Source organism: Plectropomus leopardus, chromosome 6 (genome assembly GCF_008729295.1).
Source record: "Plectropomus leopardus isolate mb chromosome 6, YSFRI_Pleo_2.0, whole genome shotgun sequence".
Classification (NCBI taxonomy): Eukaryota; Metazoa; Chordata; class Actinopteri; order Perciformes; family Serranidae; genus Plectropomus; species Plectropomus leopardus.
Genome location: NC_056468.1, coordinates 32,918,832 through 32,931,422, shown reverse-complemented (window position 1 = coordinate 32,931,422; position 12,591 = coordinate 32,918,832). Strand labels below are relative to the sequence as shown.

The window sequence follows — 12,591 nt, the reverse complement described above, 5'->3', positions numbered from 1 at the left end:
AGAAATTAAGGTGTTGGCAGATCAACAAGGACTAAAATCTTTGAGATTGTCTCTTTGTTAAACAACACGTGAGCTATATTAGTTTCTTAAAACCTATTGTACGACTGAAACGTGTATGAGAGCTAGGGGGCTTTTAATTTGAAACATGGATCTCTAATTTGAAACAGGAAACAAACCAAATTTACCCAATAAATTGTTTTTGTTCACATTGACTCTTGTCTACAGAGCAGGCCCCGTTATTGTGGTTCAGCCCAAAAATTCCTGCAATTACTTGTTAAAATGAAGAACAGTAAACTTAGACACAATCACAGGGCAGAAGGGAGCCGCTTTCTCTGGTGCTTTGCTTTAGCTACTGTTGATACCTACGTCCTTGCATGAGTGGCGGTAGCCGCGTAGCTTTTGGCCACCATCAACGCCAAGCACTGCCAAAAATGATAGTTTGTAAAACGTCATATCAGTGCTGATTACAAAAAGAAGAATTTTGTCATTGAGACGGCACCCCTTTTGACATTTTAACACCTAATATTTATTACAATTTAACCAGTGTCGTATGTACACTTTCTCTTCGTAACAGGTTTGACATTGTAACACATATTTTCAGTAGCTCTGAAATGCATTTCAAGCTTATGTCATACAGACACGGCTGTTCCTCAAAGAAACTGATGAGGTAATGGTTTCTTTCCTCCATCTAAAACTGACATTTCTATCACTGCTATTATAGTTAGCTAGCTAGCTTTCGTGCTGAAAAAACAGCTTGACCAGTTTAACCTGGCAGCTTTTTTGACCAGCTTATGGTTCATTTTTGTATAATTTTTAATGGATTAGCTAGTCATACCAGCTTGTGATGTTTTTTCCTTCTGGTTTATACATTGAAGTTCTTGCAAAATTGAAACCAAATCAATGGCTTTGAGTATGGAGAAATAACAGTGTCACAAGAGTAAAATTATGCTAGTTGGTTCAGTCTCAGTGCTCTGCAGTGCTCACTCTGCAGCAAAATCTGGGGACCAAAATGTCCCCAGAGGTACACAGCACAATAAACTGACTGGCAAAACAACAACAAAAATAACCTACTTGATGGAGCACTTGAAGCAATCTCAGTTGACTAACAAGTCTCCGACTGAAGATTCAAATCTCCAACTTTCAAGGGGCAGCCCTACACAGGACTTTCAGTGTGCACATCTATTTATTTCGAAATAGCAAAGGTCAATGAGGAAACACCAGCACTCATGTCATCGTCCTTCTAAACAGTTGTGTAACTTCATCACTTAGTGACAGACTTTCGTGTTTATTAGGCTGGCCTCGTCTCTGCAGTTCAGCCAAAAAGAAAACTGATAAACCATACCATCCCTGTGGGCTGGTAGGCAGCTCGAGACCCGTCACAGCCTTAGGCCGTGGTAATTAGTGTTTTCTGCCCACACTAGGGGAGACATTTTTTTCAAAAGGAGCCAAGCTCTGCTGTAAGTGGAGGTCTCAGTTTTGAAAAAAGAATATGAGGCTGTTTGTATGAAAACAATACAGAAAAAGTACAAAGCAGACATTATAAACAAAAGGAGCAAAGTGCTCTATGTTCCTTAAAACAATGGAAAAAAGGGTGAAAGCATAAATAACAGTGAAAGAGAAAACTAAGAAGACAACATTTCAGTTACATTCACTATCCTATTATCTGTTACATGCATAATTAAACCCAACAGAACAAAGATCAGAAGGTCTTGTAGAGATGGGAGTGTAAAGAACAATCTTATGATGAGCAGACTGCGCTGCACTTATAGAGATAATTTCAAGAGTTAACTTAATGCCAACACATCAACTGTAAAATCATGCTGAGAAAATGCCAGGACAAACATTAAAATCAGACCATTCTGTTTTTGGGAACTCGTATGATTTCCCCCCCTTGCAGTCTCTCGGTCATCTGTGATCCGATTGGGCATGTTTTGAAAGGTCAGCAATGCCCATGGTTAAAGTTCAAAAAACGTTCATTTAAATGCAGAGCAGCGAGATGGAAAATCAGTTCAGTGGAAATAATAATTAGAGCAGTGGTGCAGCCACAAGCTTCAGCGTCATCACTGTCCACTAGAAAACAAGAGCTGAAGCAAACATAAAGCAGTTTTTCCACTGATCATGTGTTGACAATCAAACGCAGATTGATTATTTACTTAAAAAGCCATTTGCAGTTACATTTGTCTTCTAAAGGAGCTTAGGGAGTATGTGCAGGTCAAGTGTCCTTATCTACGTGATGAAAACATGTGCACTTACAAAACAACAAAAAAAGGGGAAAAAAAACCTTCCAACAAGGGAAACACGAAATTAGATTTTTTGGCAATATCCAAAATACTGATATACGACAACTCCTTTGGCTGATAACCGATATTGATGTATCGATTTTTTCCCCTACCTAGTTTTAGTGATCAACAATTCTCTTCTGTAGTGGAATTAACATAATATGCATACTCATATCATGATAGCTCACCAGTAGATGGAGACATGAAATAGGGTTAATGTTTTCTACATGTTCACTTTGTCAATAAAACTGAAAGGAATAAGCATATCGGCCAATTCCGATATTTCATTTTAAAGTCAATATCTGCTAAAAGTGACGATGGATACAGCATTCATGGCATGGCCTTGTTCATTCCTATGCAAGCTGCTCAGAATAAACAAACTCCACCATGTTCTCATCACCAACATAGTGGACTGTAAAGCCGTTTTTGGCGTGGCTTGGTTCTGTAGTCTCATTTTCAGTGCAAACGCATTTTTTAAGACACATAAAAGCTTCAAAGTTCACTGTGCGGTATTCACTGATGAATTTTATGATGTACAACAAAACGGGAAAGTCTCTTCATCTTGACCTTATTTTAGACATCCAACTAAAAACTCTTTCAAAAAACCCATTGACTCTGAGATGAGGGAACCGAAGGTGCTAAAATGCTGACTGATTTCCAGGTTTTTGGACTCATTCCTGGGGATCTCTCTGGCATCCTGCGATGCACCTGGATGTTGTAATTCCACTGTTTGGCCACTACAAAAACTGGCTTTAATGCCCAGCGCACTTCCTGAGGTCCTCGTCCGTATTCTCAGACCGTCTGCCATTGTCTGCTGTCTCAGTTCGGCTTTTTATCCGTCTATCATCTCTCATCCTGCTTTACATCTCAATTCGCCCTTCAAATGGATGATCCGGCTATCATGAAGCCGAGGGACTCACACGAGAGAGAAAAGAATGGCGAAAGTTGAAGCAACAGAAGCTGAGATATACATATTTCTAGTTGCCAGAATGAGTCAAGCTCCAAAAAACGCTAGATCCTGCAATTCCCATAATGCAACTCGATGGCTTTCTTTTGTAGACCTCATGTTGTCTTTTAAATCCCCACTTCTTTCAAACACTGCACCTCCAGTTGTAATGCAGACTTACTTCTAAAAGCTTTGAGTCGCAAACCCAAGCAGAGATAACCCTGATGATATTAACTTTTTTAAGACTTCAAAGACACACAAGACATAATACAACCATTTTTACAAGCTGAGCAATACTGCTCGAGGCTACTAAACTGACTTTTACTTTGTGTAAAAATTCTGAAATGCCATCTTAAAATTCCTTAAATTTCTCCTCCACATTTTGTTTCCCTGACTGCAACAACTAATTTTCAATCTCTGATTTAGTTTCTACATCATACAACTCTTGACAACTGGTATGAACTTCACGACGCTTTATGTTCACAGTTAACCTTTATTATGAAGGCGTAGGACAAATAATCAAGCAGAGGTGCAGGTTAGAGAAGCTGGCGGTTATACTGATGATATTCGGCTGTCTGATTACTGAGAGTCAGCCACAGTCAGGCACTGACACTGTCAGCATCTCTGCAGCCCTGATGAGGAACAGCTTAGAAAGGTCTGTTCCCGCGGAAGATACTTAACCCTTAGGGCCCACTTTAATATTACACACTTGTATTGTTCTACACAAAAAAAATGCGCTTTTCAAAATCAACTTTTAAAAAATATTAGAAATTAATATTAATTTCTACTTTTATTGATATTTTTAAATAAAAAATAGTCCTAATATTCATTAATTTTAAGAATTTTAACCATTTAAATGACACGTTTTTGTCATGATGCCACCATATTTTACATGGAAATAAATAAATAAATAAATAATAATTGCATGACACCCAGATATAATACAATGCATGTTTTTATGATTTAATGGCTGTGGGATCAAACATTGCAGTTTGAATGGGTTTCAATAGCGGATTTTTTTTGCACTTCACAGTATGAATGTAACAATTTTGTTTCCACGGTGTATTTTAGACTTATTGTAGGAGCTGAGCTGGAAATTCCAAGATTAACAAAAATACACAATCTTGCCAAATGTATGCCATATTCATGAACACAGCCAAAATGATCAAAAATAAAGCGTGACAAGTGTGTAAATTGCAACAGTCCCTAAGGGTTAAGTATGACAAAATTGATGAGCATCCCCTGATGTGTTTTTGCATGTGAAACTGTTTAAGGTTGTCTGAATTGAACTTCTCTGTTGTTATGTATTGTCTTCAGGTAAAGTCAGCTGAATGTATCTTTTCTGTCAACAGGATGGCCTTTTGGAAGCCTGGTCTGCAAAATGAGCGGCATGGTTCAGGGGATCTCTGTGTCAGCATCTGTCTTCACTCTGGTTGCTATAGCTGTTGACAGGTACAGTGGCTGAACTGCAGCTTCACATGACAGTACAACCTTTTCCCCACAAATGTAACACTTCAATTCTAAAAAGTTTGTCAAAAAAGTGCTTTATCTGCAGAATAAAAGCCAGATAACACTCAGAGAGCAAAAACCTCTACAAAGGCAGCACGATCCTATTTATTTATCTTATTTATTTATTTATCTGATAATATCCTAAACACAAGGTTTGCTGACTGCCTCTTTCCTGCAGCTGTCACCTAAATCTCACAGCCCTCCTCAGTGAATGGAGAATATGGTCCAGAAAGTACTGGGGAGTGATTCTCAAGAAAAACGACTCTGAACAAATTCAAACTGACAATTTTAAAGCTTCCTCACAGTGTTTCTTGACAAAGAAGCAAAGGTCTGGTGTCTCAACTATCAATTGCATAGTTTTCTTCCATTTGCATTAGCAATAGGGTGGCAAATTCTCTGAAATCCTTCAGTAAATTTCCCTGGGGAAGTTAAGTTCTGTGATTTCTATTCTGGGGGGGGGTTCAAATAAAAAAAAATGAGTAGCACTGAATACATGGAACATTTCAATATTGTACGTGTTAGAACAATTAATTGATATATTTGGTATATGAATGGATTATGTCTTCTCAGGATATTGTAAAGGTCTATTTCTGTTTGCATGTGACATAGTAAATAAAGCCTGAGCAAAACTTCCATATGTGTCCAATCTCACAATGACATGAAATTTTCAAGAACAAATCAGCACAAAATCAAGCCGCTTGTTCTTTGGCCCATCATGTCATTTTCCAGCACTTATCAGGACAGACAAATGAGGCAGATCGTACAGCCTTCTCATCTTTATCTGGTACTTGTCCTCTGCTCATGCTGAATTGCCTAATTGCTGTTCATAGAGACGAATCCAGCTGGCTTTTACTCCACTTAATCACTATTAACCACTGGAGGAGGCTGCAGAATCCCACCGTGGGTGAAATACAAACACATTGAGCGGAGATATAACAGCTCTCCAAGCTGTAAGAATGACTGGACTGTTATCATCACCTGGTCCTCAGAGACAAAACATGCAGTGACATTGCGGTCACAATTTTGAAGTCAATGGGGAGTGTATTTGCCTCTGGAAAGGACAGATGGAGTTTAACATGATAAGACACCCAAAAGTCAAAGTCCCCTCTCAAATGTCTTAGTTAAATGATAAGAATCACATTTGAATAAATGAGGAGATAAAGGTCTCTGCTGTCTGCCAATTTGGGACAGTGTATTCATACACAGATAAGCCAGAGCTGAACTACTGCATCTATTCTTATGCGATTTTACTGCCGATAGGCGATTGAAACTGGTCCAGTCTCCGGGTCCAGATTTCTCCTTAATCATTAGTTCAAGGTCCACACATCAGATACATTTTCACATACTCATGCATTTCACTTCACAAAATGCAAACAAAATGTTGGCGTAGAACACAATGAAATAATATGCATTGCAACAGTAATGAGAAACAGCTCATCAAAATAAAAGCCTTGTGCCAGGTATTTACTGTACTTAAAAGAAAAGTGTGTTTTTAAAAATTTAACATGAGTCACTCATGGTCCACTCAGAATGGACCCGCAACCAATTTTTGGACCCCATTTTTGGACATATTTTTTTATCCTGGATCAAAACATGAAAGTTGTGTTAACAACAGACCTTTTTTCAGGCTTCTAAATAAAAACCCATTGCAGAAACCCAGTGACTTTGAGATCAAGGAACCAAGAGTGCTAAAATTAAAACTAATTTCTGGGTTACATCACTTTTTTTTCTGCAGTTTTTTTTTTTTTTTTTGCAGAATTTGTGAATCATCTTGCATGATGCTACTCAGCCAATAACATCTGTGCATTTCAGCGAGCATTACAGTGAGCATTACCACTCGAGTGAGTTAAAAACGCACACAGCAGAGAGACAAGAGGGGAGACAACATTTGGAGAAATAAATGAGTCTTTTCTCAACAGAGAAATACAGACAGCAAAAACAAGAAAAGATAGACTCTTGTCATATGTTCACAAACAAATCACCCCCTGCTTACTGCTATCACTCCATTTTGTCATTACTCTAAATGCTATGTTGGTTGGACATCTCATACTGACCAACAGAATCCCCCTTTTCCTGGATATCTTAACATCAACACCAACAGTAGCCATTAAGGAAATGATCGGTCTGGCTGTCTCTGCATGCCTCTGTTCTCAAACTATCCATCACCAAATTCTCTCGAGTCAATCCATCTCACGCACAACGTGGGAGTTACAACTTCTGTCAAGCTGTACTGATTAAAATCCACCACCACCTTGTAGTAAACAGTAAAAACCTCTAGCTCTGTCAATAATGACTCTTTTTTGACCGAGTTTTAGAAGCAAGTCCAATATCTGATGACGTGAACCTTTTTAAAAAGTGTTCTTCATGACCTTCCTTCCCCCCAGTGGGGAAATGTAACATCGATTCGAGTAAATTACTTAATTTTAAGTATTAAAATTGTAAGTATTTCTATTTTGTGTTTATTTAAACTAAGACAAGTCGCAACATTTAGAGGCTTCTCATACGTTCAGTCATAATGACCCATTAATATACACTATAACTGTGAGTGGGACCACTTTGCTGCATAATGAGTACATGGAGCCTCATATTTTAAACCATCAAGTTAAACTTACAATTTACATCCATGTCATCACCAATTCAGTATCTGTCCAGATGTTTCCCCTTCTGTTCCTGAGATATGACGTTAAATGATAGCCAGACAAGTGTTTTTGCTGAACATTATGATGTTAAAGTAAAGTTGACCTTTTGAATATAAAATGTCATCCTTCATCCTTTTATGCTATTAGATATTTGTTATTAGACATTTGAGTGGAATTTTGTCACAATTAGCGAAACATTTCTGTGTTTTGGCCAAAAACATGTTTTGTGAGGTCACAAGGTCACCACCAAATTCTAATTTTAAAAACTTCCTCATGGTGTTCTTGAGATATCTTAATTTTTGAGTTTATTATAAACTTTACACAGTTTACAGTTTATTATTGCATTATTGCAGGTGCCAAATTTGAAAAAAATTCCATCACCGCTCTCTTAAGATATCGCATTCATGAAAATGGGACGTTCAAAAACATAATGTCTCCAGCCAAAGCTGTCAGCGACGTGGAGGCATAAAAAGACACAATGACATGAAACACAGGAGGCCGTCTCTTTTATTGAGGCACTCCATTGACTGAATGTGCTTTAGAGCTGCATTTCAAAGCCATATGCATTCAGAGAGGTGAAATTTATGCTTTTTATTCTGTTTTCTGTTGGCTTTGCTGACAGACAGTCGTCCCACCACTGAGACAGTTAACAGTTAACCACTGACATCCCTACTTTAAGTATATATTACTGATAAATCTGTTTTTTACTTAAGTAAGACTTGACACTGACACATCCCTCTGAATCAGTCTGCCTAAATGTTACTGTGGATATCTGATTCTTTGAAAAGCAGAACATACCCACACATATCGTAGATATACATCACTGACTGAGTCATATTGTATGAATTTGTGTTTATTCATGCGGACAATAAATAGATAAATAAATAGTGTCTGAAAGTGATGGCTGATTCAGAGTTACACGGATTATCAAGCAGGGAGTTCACATAACAGCAACTCATTTTCAAACTGCAGCAGCATTTGTATGAATGTTTGTACAGAATGAGCTCTAAAGAGAGGTGTGCATATTTCCTGTGATTCTGCATGAGCACAGTTATGTAATACCTTTGTTCGTAAATCAATCATGAAATTAGTTTGAAATTGTGTGCATGCCATGTATACATATATACGGTGATGGATGAAGTGCCTGAAAGCCAAACAATGACTTTGGTTGAAGTTAAAGTCACCTATTAGAGTGTCACTATGCAAAAGTCTTTAAGTATCTGATATTATTTAAACATAAGATGATTAGCAGATACAAAACTGAATGTGTTTGCGATTTTTAAAAAATATATACATATACAGTATATATATTTTTTTCTGGTTTTAATGCTATGAAAAGCAAAGACTTATTGTTTAATTGTAGCATACTGAATTATGTATTTGAGTTTTATAAGATGAAAAATGACAGAACGAAACAAAACTAAACTAAACTTAACTTATCTATTTAATGTACTTAGGTATCAAAGTACTTTTATTGTTTTAAATGTACTTAAGTACTAAAAGTAAAAATTCAAGTAAATGCTGTTTTTTAAAAGCAAATGGTCCAAATGTGAAGAATTATATCAAGTTTTTTTTTTAACATACGCCACCTTAAAAAAGAGCCTACTTTACGCTTGAAGAAAAACAAAAACTTTTTTTTCTTTTTTTTTTTTTTACAACTTTAAGAAATCATAGAACCAAATCCAGTTTGAGAGTAAATGTAGACATTTTATTTAGGAAATGTAGAGGAGTAAAAGTCAATGTTGAAATATAAAAAATAAAGTACAGACACTCCCAAAAAGTCCTTAAGTATTATAACAAAGTGTTACTACTTAATTACATACCACCATAGCATATAGCATATTTATATATATATATATATACAACCCCTGGCATAAATTACAGAATCACCAGTCTTGGAGGATGTTCATTCAGAAAAACTAAAAGAAATCAATGTTTGGGGATGATGACACAGTTTTACAAAATTACACTTTTAGTGTTTCTTAAAGTCAGAAAGTTGCTATTTTAAATAACTTCTGTTTTGTGGCATGTCTGCTCATAGTTCACTGGTGTGGTCACCATATATGTTTACAGCTCTGCAAAGTGACAGCAATAAGAAAAAAGATGGATCTCACGTCAAAAGGAAGGCTGAAAAGCACATTAGCCACCCCAAGGTTGCAGCTTATAGGCTTTATCACTTGTTTTGTTGATGTGTTACGTGTTTTGCCTTCATATATGTAAAGTTGCCTATGAGTCCTTGAAAGGTATCATAAAAATTCAAGGTATTATTTTTGATTGTTGCTGCCAACTTCAGCCACAAAAATATACTCCCGTTCCAAAGCTGAAAAAATCAATAAAACAAATCACATCTTTTATGTCCATCCCCAACCCTAAAAAATCCAAGCTTCTCATAGGCAACTTTACATATATGAAGGCAAAACACGTAACACATCAACAAACAAGTGATAAAGCCTATAAGCTGCAACCTTGGGGTGGCTAATGTGCTTTTCAGCCTTCCTTTTTACGTGATCCATGTATTTTCACTTATTGCCAGGTTATTACTGTGTAGAGTTTATGCTCATTATCTTCGTCTGTTTTGCTCTAAGCTGCAAAGTTCACTGGTGTGGTCACCATATATGTTTACAGCTCTGCAAAGTGACAGCAATAAGAAAAAAGATGGATCTCACGTCAAAAGGAAGGCTGAAAAGCACATTAGCCACCCCAAGGTTGCAGCTTATAGGCTTTATCACTTGTTTTGTTGATGTGTTACGTGTTTTGCCTTCATATATGTAAAGTTGCCTATGAGTCCTTGAAAGGTATCATAAAAATTCAAGGTATTATTTTTGATTGTTGCTGCCAACTTCAGCCACAATGCTGCTGGCTGGACGGCAGGGAGTTACTGCTGTTTATGCAGACGGGAATATAGAGAGTGAACGCCTATATCAGCTGATTCATAAATAACATAATGTACAATTCACTTCTTTGCTAATGTAAAGAACTGTTCAAGCTGATCTCAGTGAGAACTTCTTTCTTTTTGTCATCCTCCACCTCCTCCAGAGCTCACAAAGCAATGTGGTGCAAGCAAATAGTTACACAAAACTTCAAAAGCAAGGTCCTTGAAAAACCCAAATGTTCCATGAGCTGGTCATTACCATTTGGCAAAAGCAACATTGTGTGCCTTTGTGTGAATGTTTAAAAGACACCCTTTGTGCAGAGTTTGACATGGACTTTCTGCACTTTTCATTAACAAATGCCAATATAGTCATGGAGCACAATGCGGGTGATAAGAAGAGCTGGATTAATTATGCTCCTATTGTTCTGAGATTGCATTGTACCAAAAAAAATTATTTTAATGAGGAAAAGGGGAATTAAGCACTAACAGTGTCGTCAGTGTTCTTTATTGAGTGCTTCACAGTCTCCCACAGAGTGAGAACAGAAGTCAATCAGTACTCTAAAACAAAATCTAATTTTGTTTGAGTATTAGCTTTTTTTCTTTGGAGAGGGTGGTGCACAAACAGGGATGAATGTAAAAAGCTCTTTTTTATTCTTTGAAATTTTTTGGTTATAAAGAAACATGCCTTCCAAACCTTTGGCCTTCAAATTTGAAGTTGACTGAATTTGAGAGGACAAGTTGAATCATTAAAAAATGACCTCAACTTGTCAGTCCACTTAAAATTTTAAGCAGCCAGATACTAGCTTTTTAAAATTAAAACAACTAGTTTTTTCTAAGACTGTACTGAGTTGGTCCATCAAGGCGCAGTACTACTCGATGCGTTTACACGAACTGTGAAAAATGCAAGTTGACACGTCATGGTTTGACTCAGGGCAACCGAAAGTTACCTTCGAAAAGCCCTACATGTGAATACAGGCTGGATGTGTCCCCTTATGAATTACAGTAACTCTAAAAATATTACATTTAACAGAATGTTCTTTGCTGTCAGTTTCTTGTGGAAAAAGACATTTTAAAAGCAGCTTTAATGTCTCCATGCATCTTCCTGATCCAGTCTTTTTTTTAATCCTTTCACAGATTCAGATGCATTGTCTACCCATTCAAGCAAAAGCTGACCATATCCACAGCCACCCTGATAATAGTCATTATCTGGGTTCTGGCCATATCCATTATGTGTCCCTCTGGGGTGATGCTGCAAGTGACCAAGGAGCAAACCATTCGGGTTCTACTGGGCTACGACAACAAAACAAACCCGTTTTATTGGTGCCGAGAAAACTGGCCAAACCAAGAGATGAGGAAGATTTACACCACTGTCCTGTTTGCAAACATCTATCTTGCTCCTCTTTCTCTTATTGTGATCATGTACGCCCGGATTGGCATCACGCTTTTCAAAACAGCGGTTCCAACAGGAGGCAAGCCGGGCCACGACAACCGCCACACTGTGTCAAAGAAAAAGCAAAGGGTGATTAAAATGCTTCTAATAGTCGCTTTGCTTTTCATCCTTTCCTGGCTACCTCTGTGGACCCTCATGATGTTGAGCGACTATGCCAGCCTGACTGAGCAGCAGTACAGAATCATCAACATTTACATATACCCTTTTGCCCACTGGCTAGCCTTCTTCAACAGCAGCGTCAACCCCATCATCTATGGTTTCTTCAATGAGAATTTCCGCAGAGGATTTCAAGCTGTGTTCAAATTCAGCCTGTGTGCGGCGGACGGACAGCGGAGGAAAACCTACTCGCACAGGCTGCAGGGAAACTCGGTGCTTCCAGCTAATAATGCACCAACGTCCCTGGAGCCTATTTCTCTCAACAGCCTGGATAAAACCTCTTCCAGGAGACTCAACCACGTCACTGAACAGGACTTGGTCATGGAGGACCTGGAGAAGGCATCCTGCAGCAGCGGGGGTGTGACTGCAGTGTCTATTTGAGGAGACACCGAGACATTCTTCTAGGTGATAAGAAAAGGTGTTCACTTTTCAAGAAAATTGCTCTCACCATTTAAACATCATTCCTTCACAGACCATTCATATGTGATTTGTCTCAGGCAATTTAAAAACTGTCAAAAATAGGAAAAGAAAAAGAGGACAAAACTGGATAAAATTACATGAGCAGTAATTTATCCTTTTGTCTGACCTGCGCCATTTAGAAACAATTAAGCTACCACACAGTGTTTACTCCTGAAATGACCTCCAAAACAAAATTACAACCTTGAAAATACTCATTTCTGTTGTCAACCTTTCCTTATCACCTTTGAGCCGCACAATGTTTGTTGCACATATTGTGCCAT

The 12,591-nt window shown here is 37.7% G+C and overlaps 1 protein-coding gene across 1 annotated transcript in view; it reads left to right on the top strand.

Moving 5' to 3' along the window:
• The window catches only part of npffr2a (neuropeptide FF receptor 2a), a 31,936-nt gene extending 19,704 nt beyond the window's left edge, over positions 1 to 12,232 (top strand). The window contains exons 3-4 of the mRNA XM_042488402.1: positions 4,578 to 4,677; positions 11,380 to 12,232. Of these exons, the coding sequence (XP_042344336.1) occupies positions 4,578 to 4,677; positions 11,380 to 12,232 (953 nt within the window). The remainder of the gene's footprint in view (positions 1 to 4,577; positions 4,678 to 11,379) is intronic.
• The last annotated feature ends 359 nt before the right edge of the window (positions 12,233 to 12,591 follow it).